The 20,785-nt window shown below is 34.6% G+C and overlaps 1 protein-coding gene across 1 annotated transcript in view; it reads left to right on the top strand.

The window, feature by feature from the left end:
• The window catches only part of LOC107135501 (UV radiation resistance-associated gene protein-like), a 101,354-nt gene extending 82,420 nt beyond the window's left edge, over positions 1-18,934 (top strand). The window contains exons 6-8 of the mRNA XM_015477397.2: positions 5,257-6,616; positions 11,336-11,338; positions 18,908-18,934. Coding sequence (XP_015332883.1) covers positions 5,257-5,346 — 90 coding nt within the window. The 3' untranslated portion in view covers positions 5,347-6,616; positions 11,336-11,338; positions 18,908-18,934. The remainder of the gene's footprint in view (positions 1-5,256; positions 6,617-11,335; positions 11,339-18,907) is intronic.
• The last annotated feature ends 1,851 nt before the right edge of the window (positions 18,935-20,785 follow it).

Here is a 20,785-nt window from a genome sequence, read left to right as displayed (position 1 = left end):
GAACTGCTGGCAGTCACCCTCCTACTTTCTGTTTCTGCGAATTAAACTCTTCTGGATACTTGTTTTAAATGGAATCAAACAATATTTGTCCTTTGACTCATTTAACATGATGTCCTCAAGGTTTATCAATGTTATAGCATGTGCTAGAATTTTTTTTTACTTTCTTTTTTTTTTTCACTTTCTAAGGCTAAATAATGTTGCACTGTATGAATAAACTACATTTTGCTTTTATGTTCATCTAGGAACATTTGTTTCTACTCCCTTTGACAATTGTGGATAATACAACTGTGACTGTAGCTGTACAAATATCTCTTCAAATCCTAGCTTTCAATTCTTTTGGGGTATATACCCAGAATAGATCAGATGGTTTAATCATTTTACCATGATGCTAGGTTAGTTCTGTTAGTATTTTGTGAAAGATCCTTGTATATTGGTCTGTAGTTTTGTTGTGATGTTCTTCTCTGGTTTTGATATTAAGGTAGTACTGGTTATATAGAATGTGCTAAGAAGTGTTTCCTTTTTTTTTTTATTAGGAAAACTTTGAGACTGGTGATATTTTTTCTTCAAATTATAGTCAAAGCATCTGGTTCTGTTTTGTTTGCTGATAGCGTTATGATTACTGATTCAGCCCCTTTATCTGTTATAGATCTGTTCAGATTTTCTGTTTCTTTTTGAGCCATTTTTGATAGCATTTGTCTTCCTGGGAATTTCCATTTATTCTAACTCATGTGATTTGTTATATAATTGTTCATAGTATTTTATAAAATTTTAAAATTTGATATACATCAAAATTAAAAATTTACAAAACATCAAATTTTGATATACATCAAAATTTAAAAAAATTTTAAATTTGATATACATGACAATAGAGTGTATTTTGACACATATATACATGGATTATAACTTATTCTAATTAGGATCCCATTCGTTGGTTGAACATGATGTGGAGTTTCACTGCTTGTGTATTCACATATGAACATAGGAACGTTATGTCTGCTTCATTTGTTCATAGTATTCTTATATACTCCTTTTTATTTCTGTCAGATTGGGAATAATGCTTTCACTTCTATCCCCGGTTTTAGAGATTTGAGTCTTCTTTCTTTTTCTCTGATTTAGTCTAGCTTAAGATGATGTCAGGTTGTTGATCTTTTCAGGGAGCTAACTTCTGGTTCCATTGATTTTTTTTCTGTATTGTTTTTGTATTCTCTTATTTTGTGGAACTCTGCTCTAATCTTTATATTTCCTTTTTTCTTCCCTTTGTATTTAGTTTCTTTTCTTTCTGGTTTCTTAAGGTGGAAGATAGATTACTGATATGAGCTCTTTCTTTTTTTTAAAATATAAATGTTTGAAGCTGTGAATTTCCCTTGAGCACTTTTTCATTGGATCCTGTAAGTTTTGAACTGGTGTTTTCATTTTCATTCAATTCAAAGCATTTTAAAATTTACCTTGTGATTTATTCTCTTATCTACTGATTATCCAAGAATGTTTTCTTTACTTTGCACATTTATGCTTTTCCCCACAAATTTCTTCTAATTATTTATTTCTAGTTTTATTCCACTGTGGTCAGAGAGGATAATTTGTATGATTTCAGTTTTTTGAAAGATATTGAGATTTGCCTCGTATCTGAACATATGATCTGCCCTGAAGGACATCCCACATGCAGCTGAAGAGAATGGAGGCTTCTGCATGTGTCTGTTAAGTGTGGTAACAGTGTTATTTGTGTCTTTTATTGTTTATCTTTTGTTTAATTGTGTTATCCATTGTTAAAAGTGGACTGTTGATGTCTCCATGTATTTCTGCCTTTATTTTATTTTTTTTTGGTAGTGGGGATTGAACCGGGGACACTTTATCTTTGAGCTACACCCCCCAGTCCTTTTTTGTTTTTATTTTTAGACAGGGTCTCTCTAAGTTGCTGAGTCTAGCCTTGAACTTGTGATCTTCCTGTCTTCAGTTTCCACATTACTGGGTTTATAGGCATGTGACACCCCACCCCATGGACTGTCTCAATCACTGACTGACTTTTTCTTTCTTTTTGTGCTGGAGATTAAACCCAGTGCATGCTTATACCACTGAGTTACCCATTCAGCACTGATATGAGCTCTTTTCAGTCTTTTTTTGTTTGTTTCTGAAGTAAGTCTCTTGAGACAGCATATAGTAGATCATTTAAAAAAAAAAATCTATCCTGCCAATCTTCTCCCCTCCATTTCAGTACTGGAGGTTTAACTCAAAGGCACTTAACCATTGAGTTACCCTCCTTTTTATTTACATCCCTTGCTCTCCCTAAATTGTCGAGGCCGGCCTTGAACTTGCCATCCTCCTGCATCAGTCTCCCAAGTAGCTGGGAATACGGTATGCACCTCTGTACCGGATTCAATCTCTGCCTTTTAATTGGAGTGTGTCATCATTTTTATAGATAATGTATTTACAGATACAGAAGGGCTTCTGCAGTTTTGATGTTTGTTTTCTTATATCTTTTTGTTCCTCATTTTTTCCATCACCAACTTCTCTTGAGTTAGATATTTTTTCATGTAACATTTTAATTCCTTTTTCATTTCTTTTAGTATATGTCTTTTAGTTTTTTCTTGGTGGTTGCCTTGGAGATTACAGTTAACATCTTAATTTATAACAATCTAGTTCAAATTGATACCAGCTTAGTTTTAATAGTATATAAACTTTCCTCTATATATATAGCTCCATTTTCCCACCCTTAAGTTATTGTGTCACAAATTGCATCTTTATAATTTATGACGGTTGTTTCATGTATTCATCTGATTGATTTTTAAATGCTAAGTCAACCATTCTTAGGACAAATCAAATTAATAAAGACGTATGTGCTAGGTTTTTTTTCTTTTCTTTCTTGGCACCCAGGGATTGAACTTAGGGGTGCTCAACCACTGAGCCACATCCCCAGCCCTGTTTTATATTTTATTCAGAGATAGGGTCTCATTGAGTTGTTTAGCACCTTGTTTTTTGCTGAAGCTGGCTTTGAACTCGTGATGCTCCTGCCTCAGCCTCCCAAGCCACTGGGATTACAGGTATATGCCACCACGCCCTGTGCCATGATAATTTTTTTTTTATCCTTATGATATATTGGTGGTTCGGTTTGTCAACATTTTGTTAGGGATTTTGTGTTTCTGTTCATGAGCGATTCCTGCATGTGTGTATGTATGTGTATGTGTGGCAATGTCTTTGACAAATTTTGGTATTAGTAATTCTGATCTTATAAGTTTTAAATTGTTTCCTTCTCTGCTTCCTGAAGGGGTTTTGTGAAATTGATGTTCTTTCTTTCTTTATGTTTGATAGAATTATCAGTGAAACAATTTGAATTTGGACTTTGTGTGTGGGGGTCTGTATGTGTGAAGAGTTTTGATAATTCACTAAGAAATAGATACAGTACTAGTCAGATATTCTTTTTTCATAATATGTCAGTTTTCACAGTCTGTGTTTTCTTAAGGAGTTAGTGTGATCTAAGTTGTCCAATTTATTAACATGCATTTATTAGTAACATTCTTTTAATGTCTGAGCTACACAATCTTTTTATTTTTATGAGATTTATAATCTTTTTTCTAGTTCCACATTTTTCATTGGTTCTTTTTAGTTATTCATAACATTAGGATTCATTTTTACGTAATTATAAAAGCACGGAATATAATATGCTCTAATTTAGCACCTAGTAATTCCTCTTCCCTTTCCCGTTCTCTTCCCTCTGCTGATTTTTCTGCTGTTTACTTGTGGTTTTTTTTTTAATTATTGTTTTGAGGATGTACATGATGGTGAGATTCACTGATGCATATTCATATGTGTACATAGAAAAGTTAGGTCGATTCATTCCACTGTTCTTCCTTTACTCTGTCTCTCCTCCCTCACTGTTTCTATTCCACTTATGTTTCTTCTATTTTGACAGAATTTCACTTGCCCCCCCTGCCTTTTTCCCTTCTCTTTCTCTCTTTGAGCAACATAATCTTTAAAAAAAAAATGTTTATACTAGCAGTATAGCAAGCACTTATATAGTATTTTCATTTCAGAAATATTATTTTACTTCCCACATTTGTTAGGTAGATACTACTAGAATTTCTGTATTACAAGGGGAAGAAACCAATATTAAACTGAGGAGAGCTTAGTTAAGATCACGAAACTGGTGTATTAAGGTCTCAAATTGGAAGCCCGATGGCCTGGGTCTACAGTCTTTTTCTCCTAACTAGTATTTATACTGCCTTTCTTGGATGGCGAGATACCTGTCCTTCTCTTATGGAATTGTGCTATGTTCCTCCTCCTCCTCCTCCTCCTCCTCCTCNGAAATGTAAATTGGAAGTTTTATCTCTCCTCCTCCTCCTCTTCTTCCTCTTTTAATTTTTTAGTTGTAGATAGACACAATACCTTTTTGTTTTTAAATTTATTTTTAGGTGGTGCTGAGGATTGAACCCACTGCCTTGTATGTGCTAGGCAAGTGCTCTACCACTGAGCTACAACTCCAGCCTTCGTTCTTTTTAGATATACATGACATTATAGTGTATTTTGACATATTATATATATAGTATAACTTATTTTATTAGAGCCCATTCTTGTGGTTGAATGTGATGTGGAGTTCTATTGGTCGTGTGTTTATTTTTAATTTTTTTTTATAGTTGTAGGTGGACAGCATGTCTTTATTTTATTTGTTTATTTTTATGTGGTGCTGAGGATTGAACCCAGGGCCTCATGTATGCTAGGCAAGTGCTCTGCCACTCAGCCCCAGCCCCAGCCCCTTGGTTGTGTATTTGTATATGAACATAGGAAAGTTATGTCCAATTCATTCTACCGTTGTATATGTTCTCTTTAGAAAACTTCCTTACTCTTTTGTACCTCTAAGTGGAAATATTTGTTTCTTACATTCCTGATTAAAACTTGGAATTCCTTTTCCTCATATAAACATTATTTATACATGATGGCTAGGCATAGTTGAAATATTACTGTTAATACTCTTCTTCAGTCACATAATATGTTAAAAGAATTTCTGAAGCTTCTTGGAGAAGTTCACCACAATTTATAATGTGAAACATTGTTTCTGTGGGAAACTGGGAAAGAAATTTATTTTAAATTCGCTTGCCTGAAAGGTTAGACTTCAGTTACATGGAAATTATATTTAATTTCTTGAAATCTCTAAAATTTTAAATAAACTCAGGTATTTAGTCATATTTTTAAAAAGGCAAACATAATTAACTCATACAGATTTGATTTTTGTTTCATTTTGATTACTTGTTGATTAATGTCTTTCAGGGTTATTCAAATGCTCAGAAGAATATTCTTCTTAAGGTGGATCAGAACTGTGTTCGCAATTCTTATGATGTCTTCTCTTTGCTACGGTAAGAAAATTCCCCCTAAATTCTTAAGAATCTTTCTCATTTTGAATTTGTGACATTTCCATGTGAAAGAATGTATGGGTGTTCTAGAAGCTGTTACTCGGGCTTAGCATTTTTTAGTGAAAACTTCATAAATTTTATAGCTACAGTAATTGAAGTTTATCTCTTTCACAAAGTCTTGGGAAAGCCCTTATCCCACTTTGGACAGTGGGGAAGAGTGGTTGGAAGCCAGTGATCTTAAAACAGGGACGTGAGCTATTTGTTGGTCTTCTGTACTCTAAACAGCACCATCCAGAAGTGCAAAATTTAGACTTATCAAAATCTTAACGGCCATAGCATTAACTAGAAAATAGAAAAGCCCTCCACGACCCCAGAGTTTCCACCTGATGTTCATCTTAAAAGAATCATCTTTGGCAAGCCAAAGGAGCTTTACATGAATCTAATGCTCAGAGGCTTAAGTGCTTCAGTTCTATATTTTTATAATGTCTGGGCTTAATTTTGAAAGATTTTAAATTTTTTCTTTGATTTTAAATGTGATAGTTCATGAAGGACATTTTCCCAGGGGGGCAAGCTACCAAAATAAATGCATTTTAAAAGAAAATTAACAGTGACACTCAATCTTTGTTCACCCTACTCAGACAGATTACTCATTGAAATTTGGTTTTGGCAGTATTTTTCTAATGTTTACATAACACTTCATAAATTTCAGACCATTAGATATCCTTTATATATCTCCTAGAGGAAGAGTCCATAAGGATGATTGGAGAAAGAGCTGTTTTATAAACATTATAAAAATAGCCTTTTCTATGTGAAACTTGGATCTTATTATACGTGATGATATAGAGTTTGGTCACATGAATTGTGTAAATTACTCTTAGGGGACAGTGAGTTTTCACTAAGATCACTTTTGATTTATATTTAGGAAATGCCTTCACCTTGACTTCTTAGGATGTATAATAGAACTGTCAGGATTTAGTAATTTGAAGGTGGAGATAGAATGCAAGAGTTGTAAAAATATATACGTATTTTTTAGTCTATTCAGTTTGGGTCATAGTGAGTTTTAAGTCTTGAAAAGAGGAATGTCTAGTTGAAAATGTGGGTAAGCTGCTATTATCTCGACCTCTGTTTTCCCTAGTTAAATATAGATAAGATATAATTATATTAAATATGTCTTCTGGGTATGAGATTGTGGGATTATATTAGAGAAACCAGTAGAATTAAAAGAAAATATCCTAAGTCAGGGAAAAGAGGAGGAATAGTGTAGCATCATAGAGGCTGTGGAATACATAGGAGAACAGGAGATGGAGAACGGCTGTGGGAGCCTGTGAAACCCTGTGGTACAATACAGAACGCTGGAATTAACTTCAGCTATCCTTGATTATTCCCAATTCATTTAACTTCTCTGATTCTTCAAAAAAAAAAAGTAAATAAATAAAATAGAAGCAGTGATGTTATAAATTTTTGTAATATCCAAGCATTTTCACATCTATTTGCCGGGTTTCCGTTTTTGCATTTAAAAGGCTCAGGGGTCACTCCAGTTAAACTGGGCTAATTGGGCTGCGCAAAATAACCATGACCTTAAGGGTCCACAGAAAGAGAGAGAGAGAGAGAGAGAGAGAGAGAGCGCGAGCATGCGCATGTGCTAACCCCTTTTTATTGAGAGAGAGAGAGAGAGAGAGAGAGAGAGCGCGCACACGTACACATGCTGACCCCCTTTTATTGAGGAGAAGCTATTCAAATGAGGCAAGGGGTCAGGTTTCAGGGGGCTGAGTCTTATCTTCATGATGTCCACTGTCAGCAGGTTGACCGACATCCGGGTGGGCCATACCCAAGGGCACAGTAAGAGAGGGGACACACACAAGGCACTTCCATGGAAGATTCTATCCTAAACAGGGCAAGGGGTTATATTACAAAGAACAGGTGAGTGTAGTTCCACCTATGGGGCTATAGCAAGACACACCCATGCATGAGACACTGTCCCGCAACCAAGAAGGGTAGGGAAAGCTCTGCCATATTTTTGCGACTGAGCGCTTCAGCACCCAGCCAGGGAGTGTGACTCAGTCACGTGCAAGGTTGGTATCCCACAGCTATTATTTTATTTTCTTAGAACCTTTGAATGTTCACACATCAGGGATCATAGCTCTTGTCTTAAGCATAAAAGCTGAGGCCAGGAGGTGTTGAATGATTTCTCTATCTCAGGGCCCACAACTGCAGCCAGACTGCAGATTGGTTTGAAGATTTTTTAACCAGCACCTTTTCAGTCTTACCTTTCTAGACTGATGCTTACAAGGTGCACATAATATAATGACCGAGGAAATTTTCTGAAAAAAACAATGCCCTCTATAAATGCAAAATCACCAGGCTTGGTAATTAGTTGGTTATTTAACTTTGAACTTGGAATGATTTGGCTCTTGGGGGTTTCATTTCTAGGGTACCTTCCAGATTCCTCAGATATGTTAGTGATTCAAATTGTTTTATTAACAGTGGTTTTCTCACCACCATTGTGTAATTCATTTATAGCTAATAACACAAATAATGCTTTTTCTGAACAGATCAGATGTCTGTTTCTCAACCTGAATCCAGGGATAACTAGCAACTTTAAATTGTACTTGTCATAGTTAATAAAATGGAACTTCCTGTGCTAGTTCTTTTTCTCAGACATAGTAATAAATATCTATCACCTGCTCTATTAACTGTTAAATGTTCCTCTTTTCCCACATTTTTTTGGAGGGGGATAGGGGGACCAGGGATTGATCCCAGGGGTGCAAAACCACTGAGCCATATCACCATCCCTTTTTATTTTTTATTTTGATACAGGGTCTTACTAGGTTGCTTACAATCTCACTAAGTTGCTGAGGCTGGCTTCAAACCCGTGATCTTCCTCCTCAGCCTCCTGAGTTGTGGGATTACAGTTGTGTGCCACCATGTCCAGCTTTCCATAATTTTTGCCATGATAGATATAGAGTGCTTGTTGGAAAACTTAAATTGTTAATTGCTTTCTCTCTAGGTAGGCAATGTTGTCCCTGTCATTAAAAAATAAATAAATAAATAAATAAACAAACATTTTCTTTTCTTGGTTTATAAAATTGCTGCTACCCGATCTATAATTTTATGTGAAAACACACAGAATCTGAGTTCTTTAATATCACTTAACTCTAAAATTCTCAGTGCTGGTTGGAGTCAGGATGAGATCGCAGGTTGACTGTTCTTTCTTTCTTTTTTTTGAGAGTATATTCTAGTTAGTAACTCTCGCTATACTGTTGTGCCTCTAGTATTTATATATTCCCTCTAATTTTATGTGTATGTGTGTCACACACACAAAAAAGAGACTTTAAGGAGCAGCTAAACTCAGGACATTAACCTCTTTTAGATGGATGTGTTTTACTGTTTTAGAAAAACAATTACCTGAGATTTTATTCTGATCCTTTGGCCCATAGTTAGGAATTTAGGCTTATTGCATTGTTGCCAAAGTATTTGCAGCTCTTTCCAGATTTACATTGAGTGTGTGTGTGGTCATTGAACTTTTGCATCTTAACCCTTGAAAATTCATGGGTTAAATGTTTGTTTTCAGGTAAAGAGACATTTAATTAAGAGCCAATTTACTTATTGCTGTTTGATACTTGAGGATGTTCACCACAAGGTGTCAATATTGTTCCTTAACTGGCATTTGAGATTTCATTTGTTTTACAATTTTAGAGGGAAAAAAGTAGGGGATTTCAATGGAATATAAAGCAATGTTATACTGTGCTATAAAATGAGCATTTTTTGCAGAAGTTGATTTTTTAAAATATCACTTTTCCTTCTAGTTTGAGGAATGTAGGCTTATTAGATAATGTCATTCCCCCTCCCCCCCATCTCATTGTTGATAGTGAGCTTCTGAAAGACTGTGAAGAGAGCTGGAGAGGCATGACGGTTGCAATCTAGAATCCAAATAATGGTGGCAGTTAGGCCAGACTGAGGGGTGAGAGTGTTGTCACTAATTATATCTGTTTTCTGGGATTTAAAGAGAATTTTTGGTGTTACTTTTTTTGTTTTTCCTTTAACACTTTCTAAAAGAAGTAGCTCTATTGAAGTGAGACAGGTAATGATTGTCCTGATTTTCTCCTAGTACAGTTATTATTGGTTTATTTCCTTCTCCTTTTGAAAGTCTTGCTTTTACCAGTTTAGTAAGTGGAAGTATGAAGGGAAAGTCAAGGGCTGTGGTCCTTCCACCTAGGTTCTAATTCTGAGCCTGCCATGTACAAGTGGACTGGATGCAAGGCTTGGGATAAGTTACTTAACAGATATGCCTCAGCCTGCTCATTTAAAATGGGAATACTATTTATCTCATAGTATTGAGAATATTATGAAAATTAAATAAGGTAAAATATTTGAAATCTCCTAGGACAGTTACTAGCATATACTAGATACTCAATGAATAATAGTTTTCTTCTGTCCCTTTGTTTTTCTCACCTTGGAATTAGCTTTCTCCTTTAAACCAGTGTTCCTTTTTCTTGTTACCACTAGCTTTTTAGTTTTTCAGCATAATTTCCCTTTGTCTTCTTGCCATTCTATGTTTACTGCCTCTTCTTTCAAGTTACCTGTATTAATCCTAAATAGTCATAATAAAAGATGTTAACAGGTGAAAAGATGTTTAAGATGTGAAAACATCTTTTCTTACCCAAAGCTAGAAAGCTTCTAGAAGTAGGGAATTGTTCCATGGGGTTGTATTGTCTCCTCTCTTCTGTCTGATTGGCACCTCTTGATTAATTGTTGTGGTTCTTTAGGACTTTTCTGCATTATGCTTTCTCCCTGGTACTCTCTTCTGTGGCCACAGCTTCAGTCAGCATATCCAAATGTTAGAAACTCTCAAATCTATATCTCTAGATATAGATTTGGATTTTCAGTATGTGTTTTCCAGTGACCCTTGAGCATTTAACATTTATGTCTTCGAGGATTCTCAACCCTGATGTGGCCAGAGCCACACTCTTAGGTTTAATCCACCTCTTCCTTTTCTGTTCTCTGATTTGTCTGATGGTATCAGCACCCTCCCAGGCACCTAAGCTCTAGTAATTAATCTTAGTCATTTTTGTTTCTTTCTCCTTCCTTCAGTGATTTATTTATTTGGTTATAAATTCTCTTGAGTCTTCAGTGGCATGTCTCATCTATCCACCCTTCTCTGTTTTCACCTTTATTTTCCTATGCTATTTCTTGACCTCCTAAATAGTCTCCCTACTTCCAGTTTTTGTTACATGCAATTAAGAGCTGTGATTTATTCAGTATTAACTTATGCCAGGAATTACTCTAAATGCCTTACAGTAGTTAACTCTTATTTTTCACAACATCCTTATGCAGTAATAACTGTTCTTCTTCCTATTTACAGATGAGGAAATTGAGGCACAAAGCAGTTAAGTGGCTTATTCAAAGTCATACAACTAGTGGAGTGAAGCTTATATTCAATGTCAGGCAGTCTAGCTCCAGACACCATCATCTTAACCAGCACATTTCTTAACTTTATAATCTTCTATACTGCTTTAGTGCTGTTCAGCTGCCACATTGCTGCCAGTGTCATATTTTAAAAGATAAATCAGTTTTTGTCACTCATTTGCTTAGAAATCTTGAAGCCATCATGTTTAGAGTAAAGCTCACACTTCTTCATGTGGTATTCAAAGGACATTGTTAGTACTCCCACTAATGTCTAATTTCCCATCCTCCTACCCCACCAATTATCCCACAGTAATTGATAACTATCATTTTTTGAGCACTTAATGTGTTAATTAGTTCTTTACTGCTCTCTCCTTTATCCCAACATCCCCAAACGAGAGCTGCTTGTTTTACTGATCTATTATTAGTACTGTTACAATATGGATCAAGTATATTAAGCAGAAGATAAATGCTTTTCTTTTGATCAAACTGTAATTTCTTCAGTTTGTAGAGGGCTAAGGTTTTGTTATTCCTGTTACTGGTTTCCATTTGACAAAATGAGAGTTGTAAAAAAATCCTAGGCTATTATCTAGAAAGTGTTGAAAATGTAGCCTGTGAACTCTCAACTGCCTCTTTCTTCCTCATCCCTCCATGAAACATCTGGTGAGGTTTTCAGGATTTTGTGACTTTTTAAAAAAATTTTTATTTTTTTAGTTGTAGATGGACAAAATGCCTTTATTTTGTTGTTTATTTTTATGTGGTGCTGAGGATCAAACCCAGTGCCTCACGCATGCTAGGCAAGTGCTCTGCCACTGAGCTATAGCCCCAGCCCAGGATTTTGTGGCTTTAAATCTTACATTTATATTGTAAGATTTTCTGAAAGATCTTTATTTGACTGTCTACAGGCAAATTGCCCTCCCCTAACTTTGATGGAAAAACTTTTACTTACAAACTTTCTATCTTAAAGGGGAGCTGCTAACAAGAAATAAATTATTTTTAGAAAATAAATTAATTTTAAAAAACTGATGGAATGAGAAGTATAAGGGCATTAAATTATGAATGTGATAACCAACTTTCAGGTTGCAGGGCAATTTTGTTTCTCTTTTTCTTCCTGCCTAATGGTCTCTCTCTCAAGTGGTAATTGCAACTGCCTACTAGGCTAAGAACTCTTCTGTAGGCAGAAGATGTCATAAAGTTTATATTGTAAAACTCATGTACTTTACTTTTCATAGTAGAGCCTAAGCTCTTACCCAATGTCTGTGTGCTTACTTAAAATATGTTAGAAGAGGAATTAAGAGGATTACTATTAAGATAGACATACTGACAGCAAGAAGTGAAAGTTTTCTCTCTTTGTAATATACTTTTTGATTCTGGGATATAGCTGAGTGATAAATCATATTAGCTACTGTCCTACCTTTGTAGTCAGTATGTTTGGATTCTTATACATCCCTGTCTCACTACTTCATGTGAAAGGAGAGAGGGGATGAAATAATTCAACTGTAAAGAGAGTCAGGCTGAGTAAAAAAACATAGCTAGCTTGCTCCGGTGTGTGAGCATCAGTCCTTTGCCCAAGCACACCTCCAGGTTCAGTTTATGACTCAAGTTAGCAATGAGAATCATGGATTATGCAGTGTTGGTTTTCACTAATGCTATCTGTATAAGAGTTGAGGAAACTGAGGCTTAGCAAGGTAAGAAGACTTGCTTGAGCCCGTAGGATGAGTAAGTGTTAAAGCAGGTTTGAATAAAGGCCTGCCAGGTTCCAGTGCCTGTGCATTTTTCCATTATGCCATATTGATGTCAAGTCGTTAGTAAAACAGAAAACTGTGATTATTAGAGCTTTTGTAAGAAAATGGGCATGAGATAAGTTTAGAAAGGTTTTCAACCAAAATTTAAAAGAAAGCTTTGGTACTTAATGTAAGCTTTGTGTAAACAAAATTTGTATTTATGTATAATAGCACATTTTGTTCTTACTCATTCTTCTCTTTTTTTTTTTTATAGCTATATGTGTACTAAAGGCGCACATACACACACACACACACACACACACATTTTCACGAAAATAGGTTTAAACAAATGCTAGAATAATTTTAAGTGAAGACTTTTTTCTTCTCCCATTCTTTTACTTTCTGGCTTTTCTTCTTCTTTAAACCATTTTCCCCAGTTCCCTGACCCAAAACACCCAAACACAAAGTACATGTTCAAATGACCCCAGCCATCTATTCACCCACGTTAACAGTCTCCAGTTTATCTGTATCCATCTGAATTTTCCCCCATAGTTTTTTCTTGTGTCCTGGGAATTATATATGTTTTATATATATGTATGTATGTCTCTCTCTATATATGTATATGGTTGAATTACTGTTTTACAAAGTTGAAGTGAAAAATATATATGGTAAATGACTCTACTATATCTTGGTTTTCTTGTTTAACATTCCATAAGCAAGTTCCTTCAATTCATTTTTTAAAGTAGCATTTAAACAGGGCTGAAATATATTTATTCAATCATTATCTTATTGATAGGCTTTTAATATTTACCCTGGCTCAGTTTTTTAAGTTTGTTTCTTTTATCAGGATACACGATACTACAGTAAATACACACACACACATACATACATACACACGTACATACATATACCTTTATTTTTATGATCTTTTATTTCTGTGGATTAAAATCCCAGGACTGGGATTTCTGAGTCAGAGCATGTATAGTTTAAATGTTTAAGAGAGACCACATTGTTAGCCCAGATGGCACAAATATATGGCATTACATTTTGCCCTGAGTCTCTGATGACAGGGAGTATCATTTTTTTGTGTGTGTGATTTTTACTAATCTGATGAGTTTAAGTGACACATCCATGTTACTTTAATTTTTCTTAGTCTGGTACAAAGTACTTAGTTTGAGCTACAAGTTAAATTGATATCTTTTCTGAAGTTAGCCACTTAGCATATTCTTTTGTGAATTTGCCTATTCATATATTTTACGTGTTTAAAAAATTGAATTGCTTGCAGTTTTCTCATAAATTTCTAAGAGTCCTTGTTTTTTTTTTAAATCAAACCTGTAGAGTTAGTTTTTGACTCATGATACATTATACAAAAAGTTAATATTTTTTTATTATATAATTCTGCTTTTTTATATAATTCTGGGCATTTTTATATTTAAGAAGTGTTTCTTGTAATTTGAATTTATAGATATTTTCTAAGTTTTTTATTTATAGCATGTTAATTATTAAATCTTCAATATAATTTGGAATTCTTAAATATATTGTATAGATATTCCATATCTTGTGAGCCTGAGGTTAATTTGTTATCAGATAAATCCAGTGTGCCAGAATCTTTCTTTTCCCACCAAATTTAAATACTACCTTTGTTATATATAAAGCTCATACATACTTGGATGTATTTCTGAATTCTATTTTTTGTTTTCCTGATCTTTTTGTCTATTTTACCACTTTCAAATTGACTTGCTTGTAGTGTTTTTTGGTGTATCTCAATCTCAAGTAAGACAAGTCTTCATCTTGTTATTCTTTTTTTAAAAATTTTATTTGTTCTAATTCTTATTCTTTTTTATATTTTGGGGGCTGTTTTCAGACTTTTATTTTTCCTGTGAACCTTAAATTTACTTTATTCTTTTCTAAAATATCAACCATATTGGAATTTTAATGGGGATTTTTGTATTAATTAAAATTTTGTGTTAATTTTGTGAGAGCTATAATGTTTATATTAGCATTTCCATCTAAGAACACGGTATATATTTATATTTGTATATATTATATTTTATCCCTTCAGTAATATTTTGTAGTTTTCTTTATATGGTTATCAACCTTTGTATCAAATTTGTTCTTAAAGCATATTGTAGTTTTTACACTGTTTTGTATAAAATGTCTTCCATTTCTATTCTTTGCTATAGGGGAAAGCTATAATTTTAATAAAATCTTTTATGTAATGACTTATATCCGATTATTTTGCTTTTTTCCTTTCCTCCCCTCCCCCTCCCCTCTTTTCTTTCTCTCATGCTGGGGATCAAACCCAGTTTCCTTCCTTCCTTCCTTCCTTCCTTCCTTCCTTCCTTCCTTCCTTTCTTCCTTTCTTCCTTCCTTCCTTCCTAAATATTCCATTGTGTGACTGTAGCACAGTTTTTGTTGTTGTTTGTTTATTTATTTATCAGGGCTGGGGATTGAACACAAGGCTTCGTGCATGCTAGGCAAGTGTTCTACAATGAACCACATCCTGAGCCCCCAAACCCAGTTTTCTAAAGCATGTTCTATTGATTATTTGTAGCATACACTTGGCATTTGCATTATCATTATTAAAAGAATAGACAATTTATTTTTTCCTACAACATTTATACTGATTTTCGAGTTTTATTTGCTAAGCCTTCTAGAACTTTGAAAATAATCTTGAAAAGTAATGGTCATAGTACTCCATTTCTTATTTTAATTAAAAATGATTAATATTTTGCTATTCAGAATATTTTTTTCTGTTAATTTTCAAAAATATTTTAAATTTTTGTTTATTCTTTAAAAAATTTTTTTAGTTTTAGATGGACACAATATCTTTATTTTTATTTGTTTATTTTTATGTGATGCTGAGGATAGAACCCAGGGCCTAAAGCATGCGAGTTTTTAAAATGCCTTTTCTCTAATACTATATTTTTTCATTATTTATAGTTTTAAATAGGAAGGTCTGTAGATTTCCTGATTCTGTGATACTAATAGTTATAGGTTACTTTTTTGATGATTGCGATAAGTGAGGCTAGTGTATAGTATTGGTAGTAGTAGGTAGTAGTAATTGTTTTTTTGAGTGGAGAGGAGATAAGTAAACATTCTCTCCCAAGATCTTAAAATTGAATTGTGAAATTTCCATTTTGTTCTATAATTCTAATCTGTAATATGAGGTTATTAATAGCATCTACCTTGCTGGCTTTTTTTTTTCAATCCTCGTTTGGGAGGATTAAACACATTCATATAAAGTGTTTAGTGTAGTGTTTGAACCATAGCAGTTAATACTATATTTGTTAAGAATTAGCATCTTTATCATATGAAATAGATTAAATAATTTAGGGGGTTTTCAGTTCTTCAAAGTTGTGTCAGAATTTAACAATTAAATCATATAAATCAAGTACTTTTTGTAATGGTAAATCTTTTTCCAGTCCTTGCTGTAAGTTGCTGTATCCATTTGCTCCAATTTTTCCTTGGTTTATTGTTGGCAAGTTATTTTTGGAAGGAAATCATCTCTTTCCTTTAGATTTTCATAATTGTTGTTGTAATAGTGCATGTAGTTTTATTTTATAATTCTTTTAATCATTACAAAAATTCATAACGTTTTCTATTTTGGCTCAGAAACCACTTTAGTATTCAAATTAGAAATAGTGTTATATTATGAACTCCTCTTCTTGGACAGTATGTTTTTTGTTATTGTTTTTTTGTTTTTTGTTTTGGTTCTGGGGATTGAACCCAGAGCCCTGTACATGCTTGGCCAGCACTCTACCACTGAGCTACATTCCCAGCACTGATAGGATACCTTTGTGTGTGTGTGTGTGTGTAAACTAAAATAAAGTATTTGAGACACGTTTTGCCTTACAATGTTTCTCAGAATAAGAATCAAGCATATAAACTACATAAGTATAGGGATCTTATATCTATAGTATACAGTTTTGTTCTTAAAATATAACACCAACCTGGCTTAGAGTAGATACTCAGTAAATATTTGTTAAATGAATTAATGAATAAACCATCGATAACATAAAATCTGGTTGGATGATAGCTGAATAACAGATAAGTTTTTCATGGAATATTTAAACTCATAGATCTTTTATCACCTTTCCAAAAATAAAAAACTAACCATGGATATGTTCTGTGATAATTATATTTTTAATATAAAATATCTGATTATTTATTTCATTTTAGATGAAGTGCCTGCTAATGAAAAAGTCATGCAAAAGCATTGTACATTAAATTATTAAATGAGAGAAGCAGTAGTCAAGACTTTCTGATAGATCTCCTAGTCTTTAATTAAGACCTCTTGTGAGCTTTTCATGCTGCCAAGTCTGTTTTATCTACTTTACTGAAGATTCAGTAGGGAGTAGGAGGATGGTAGGTAATTTAAATGATCCTTTCCCAGAACAATGTTCAGAACTCTTGGCTTAGAACTCTTGGCTTAGAAAATTAAAAGTTAATTTTCAAATGTTAAAATGGTGAATGAAAAATAAAATAATAAAATCAGACTTTAAGAAGTAGAGAACAGGGGCTGGGGTTGTGGCTCAGTGGTAGAGCACTCGCCTCACACATGTGAGGCACTGGGTTCAATCCTTAGCATCACATAAAAATAAATAAAATAAAAGTATTGTGTCCATCTACAACTAAAAAAATTTTTTAAAAAAGAAGTAGAGAACATTCTTTGAGAGCAGTTAAGTATATGAATAGTCTTCTGCCCAAGAGATGTTCTTCATGTCTGCCCCTGTCTTTCAATTCTGGCTTGAATTCACAGGGTTACTTTACTAAGACTGCTTTGTTTAAGATGTCACTGCAAATTAAGGCTTTGCCATCACACCCCTTATAGCTGCCTTGTAACTTCTACATTCCCACTGGTGCCAGGCATGTTCCAAGGCAACTTTCCAAGGGTTAGTGATTTCACCCTAATGTCTGTGCCAATAAAAATAACCAGTTACCATTAAACACGTACCCCACCCATAGCTTGATTTTTATATGCTGTTTTATTAAGAGAACTTATGAGAGATTTTAGGAGAATTAATATATTATGCTCATCAGGATATCACCTGACCCTTGGACTAAGCATTGTTCTAAAGGTGAATGTTGCACCTTTGAAGAAAATCCAAGATTCAACATGTTTATCTATTCAGAGTGGGCTTTATAGTAACCTTATTCCTACAGTTGATTCTTTATGACTGGAAATACTCTATTAACATGAGAAGCCAGATTCTTACTTTGGGGACTTATATTCTAGTAGAACAGATTAACAAATACAGCAAGCAAAGGGTATTTCATTCATGAGAAGTGAATAATAATTTCTAAGTACTTCATGTTCTAGGAATAGGTCAGAATTTCTTTCTTTCTTTTTCTTTTCTTTTTTCTTTTTTCCCTACAAAGGGTCTACACAGTGGTTGCAGAAGGAAAGCAACATTTGAGCATCTAAAATACAAGTACTTCAAGGTAGAAAATTTTACATACACATTTTTTTGGTAATACTCATAAAAGCCATGCTACTATTATAATTTTGTTTTATTGGTAAGCAAACTTAAGTTTGGAAAAGTTGTGAACCTTGATCCCAAGGAATTCAGCTAGTAAATCATGTGGAGTCCAGATCTATCTTGTGGCAAGTCTCTCCATCACATATATTCATCTCATATGGAGAAATTCTTTCTCTTGCTGAGACTACCTAATTGCATCCATATTCCTCCCATTAAAATGTTTTTGGTTTTGCATCTGAGCAGAAAATGAGACAGGTATTTCTCAGAGTCTCATGGCACCTGCACAGGAGAGACTTTCATAATAGGCTGAACTAAAAACCTTCACTGTGTGCTTACTATGCTTCTCATCTTTGCCCTGCTCTCTGGAAGAGATGTTCATTAAGTCCTGTTGGTTCGCCATTGAGGAGTGTGTCTATGTCTGTATGACCCAGGGCTCGTTTTATCTTTTCCCTCAATATGTTAAGTCTGAAATGATTGATCACAATGATTTTTCTTTGGTTGGCATCCCTGACTGTTCTCTGGGTTCCTTCCAATCCTTAAAACTGGACTCTACAAGAAACATAAAACCTTAGAGGTAAAATGACTTTTCCACAGTAGCACTGATTTTGTATTTCCCAGATTCTTTGATTAAGCAACATAGTCAGATTTGAGTTTTGGAAGGTAACTGGCTTTAAACAGTTTAAGGGAAAACATCTGGAGATTGAAATTTATGAAGAATTCAGTGTAAGCCAAGAAATTGACTCAGCAGCATTAAAAAAGGAGCTAAGATTGTCTTATATTGCATTAATTAAAATACATTGTCCAGATTAGGTGAAGTAATAGTCTTCTTGGACTTTGTTCATTAGATCATATTTGGAATATTCTGTATGAGTCCCAGTTTACTTTGATGAGGAAAAGTCTGAGGAGGTGGCCAAGATGGTGAATAGTTTTAAAGCAATCATAAGGACGAGTTAGGAAGAGAGGATATTTAGCATGGAGAAGGAAGGACTTTGGGGGACATGGCTGCTGTCTTTAAGTAGTTATTTAGTTAATTTGGCAAAAAAGTTTTGGATAACAATAGTAAAAGACATTTATTGAGTCTGTACTCTCCCAGTTAAGTCCTTTACACACTTTATCTTATTTAATCCTCTGGGGAAACCTGTGGGTTTGCTGCTGTTCTTTGTTATCTCTACTTTGCCATTGCGGAAGCTGTTATCCAGAAAGGGGAGTTGATTTGCCTAAGTTTGCAATATGACAGGACCAGGATTTTATGACTCTTGTTTTCTTTCTTTTTACCCACGTTGTCACCCACGTCCTATAGAATTTTCACTCTTTCTGAAAAGAGTAGAATATAGAATTTGGAAAAGAAAAAGAATATAGATATGTTGTTCCTGAGAGTAGAGAGTCTTAAGATAGCTATGTTTATTTAGGTTATGCACTAGACCTCTCATATATCCTAAGGAAAAAAGAAAAAAGCTTCTGTCCTCTCGGAACTGACATTTTAGTGGGAAATTCAGAATTTTATTTTATTTTTATTTTTTGCTAATGGTAAGTGCTATGAAGAAAAATAACGCTGGAGAAGGGAGATCAAGAGTATTGAGGATGGTAAGATGTTATTTTAGAGCAGGGCAGACTTCACTGAGAAGAAAATATTTGAACAAAGACTTGAAAAAGATAAGGTAGTAAGTTGTAGGGACATCTGGAGGAAAGCATTCCAGAGAGAAGAGATCACAAGTATGAAAGACCTGAGGTGGAAGTGAAGTTGATTTGTTGGAAGAACAATACAGCCAGGGATCAGTCTAGTTTGAGCAGTGAGAAAAGTTGGCATAGGCCAGATTGTGTAGAGTTTTAGATTTTTTTTCCCCAAGCATGATAGGAAGCTGTTCAAGAGTTTTGAGCAAGGAAGTAATATAATCAGAATTTACTTACAGAAAATGTAGGTGAATTGCTGGGGGCGTAGCTCAGTGGAAGAGTGCATGCTCAGCATGTGCAGGGCCTTGGGTTTAATCTCCAGCGCTAATAATGCAGGGGGTGGGGGGATGGGAAGAATCCCATATAGAGAATAGACTGGGCTGTAACAAGAGAGAATAACAAGGTGGACATCAGTTAAGAAATTATTGCAGTAGTTCAGACAAGAGATGAGGGTGACTTAGGCTGGTCTAGTAGCAGTTCAGGTAACTGAAGAGAAGTGATCAGATTCCTGACATATCTTGAAGATAGAGCTAACTGTACTTGCTAATGCTGAGATGTGGGTATGTGTGGGAAACTGGAATTCAGGGTAATTCCCAAGTTATCTAGTCTGAGTAGGTGAATTGTGGTGGTGTGTATGTGTAAACAATTGCTTCAAGATTACTTGAGAGGGCTGGGGGAGTAGGTAATAGGGAATCAAGAGTGTATTTGGGACATATTAGGTTTAATGTATTATTTATGATGCTGGAGGTGCTAAAAGAATAGTTAGATATACTGTTTTATCTCGCCAGTTGATGGAAATTGTATCAGTGTAGGTTCAGTCTTGGACATGTAAACCACTCTATTTTAATCAGAAAGTGATTTAACACTGGGAATTGGGTATTTATCATCACAAGGCTGGAAAAGTAGAAGTTGGAAGGCTGCTACTAGGCTTTAGGGACACACTACCACTAGGTGCAAGATTAGCCCACCACAGCTCTGAATCAGTGATTACAAAACTGCTGTTTGTGAAATAGCCATCCCACAACTCCAGACACGAGTAGGGAAATTGTCTGATAATTTTACTCTTAAGCGAGCCTATTACTACCACAGGAGGAATCACCTTCACCCCTCCTTCCTTCCAGAATTTGTTCAAGGCACTCTAGCATTTAAGAAGAGGAGGAGCCAG

The sequence above is a fragment of the Marmota marmota genome, unplaced genomic scaffold (genome assembly GCF_001458135.2).
Source record: "Marmota marmota marmota unplaced genomic scaffold, marMar, whole genome shotgun sequence".
Classification (NCBI taxonomy): domain Eukaryota; kingdom Metazoa; phylum Chordata; class Mammalia; order Rodentia; family Sciuridae; genus Marmota; species Marmota marmota.
The sequence above is the reverse complement of the archived record's forward strand: the minus strand, read 5'-3'. Positions and strand labels throughout refer to the sequence as shown.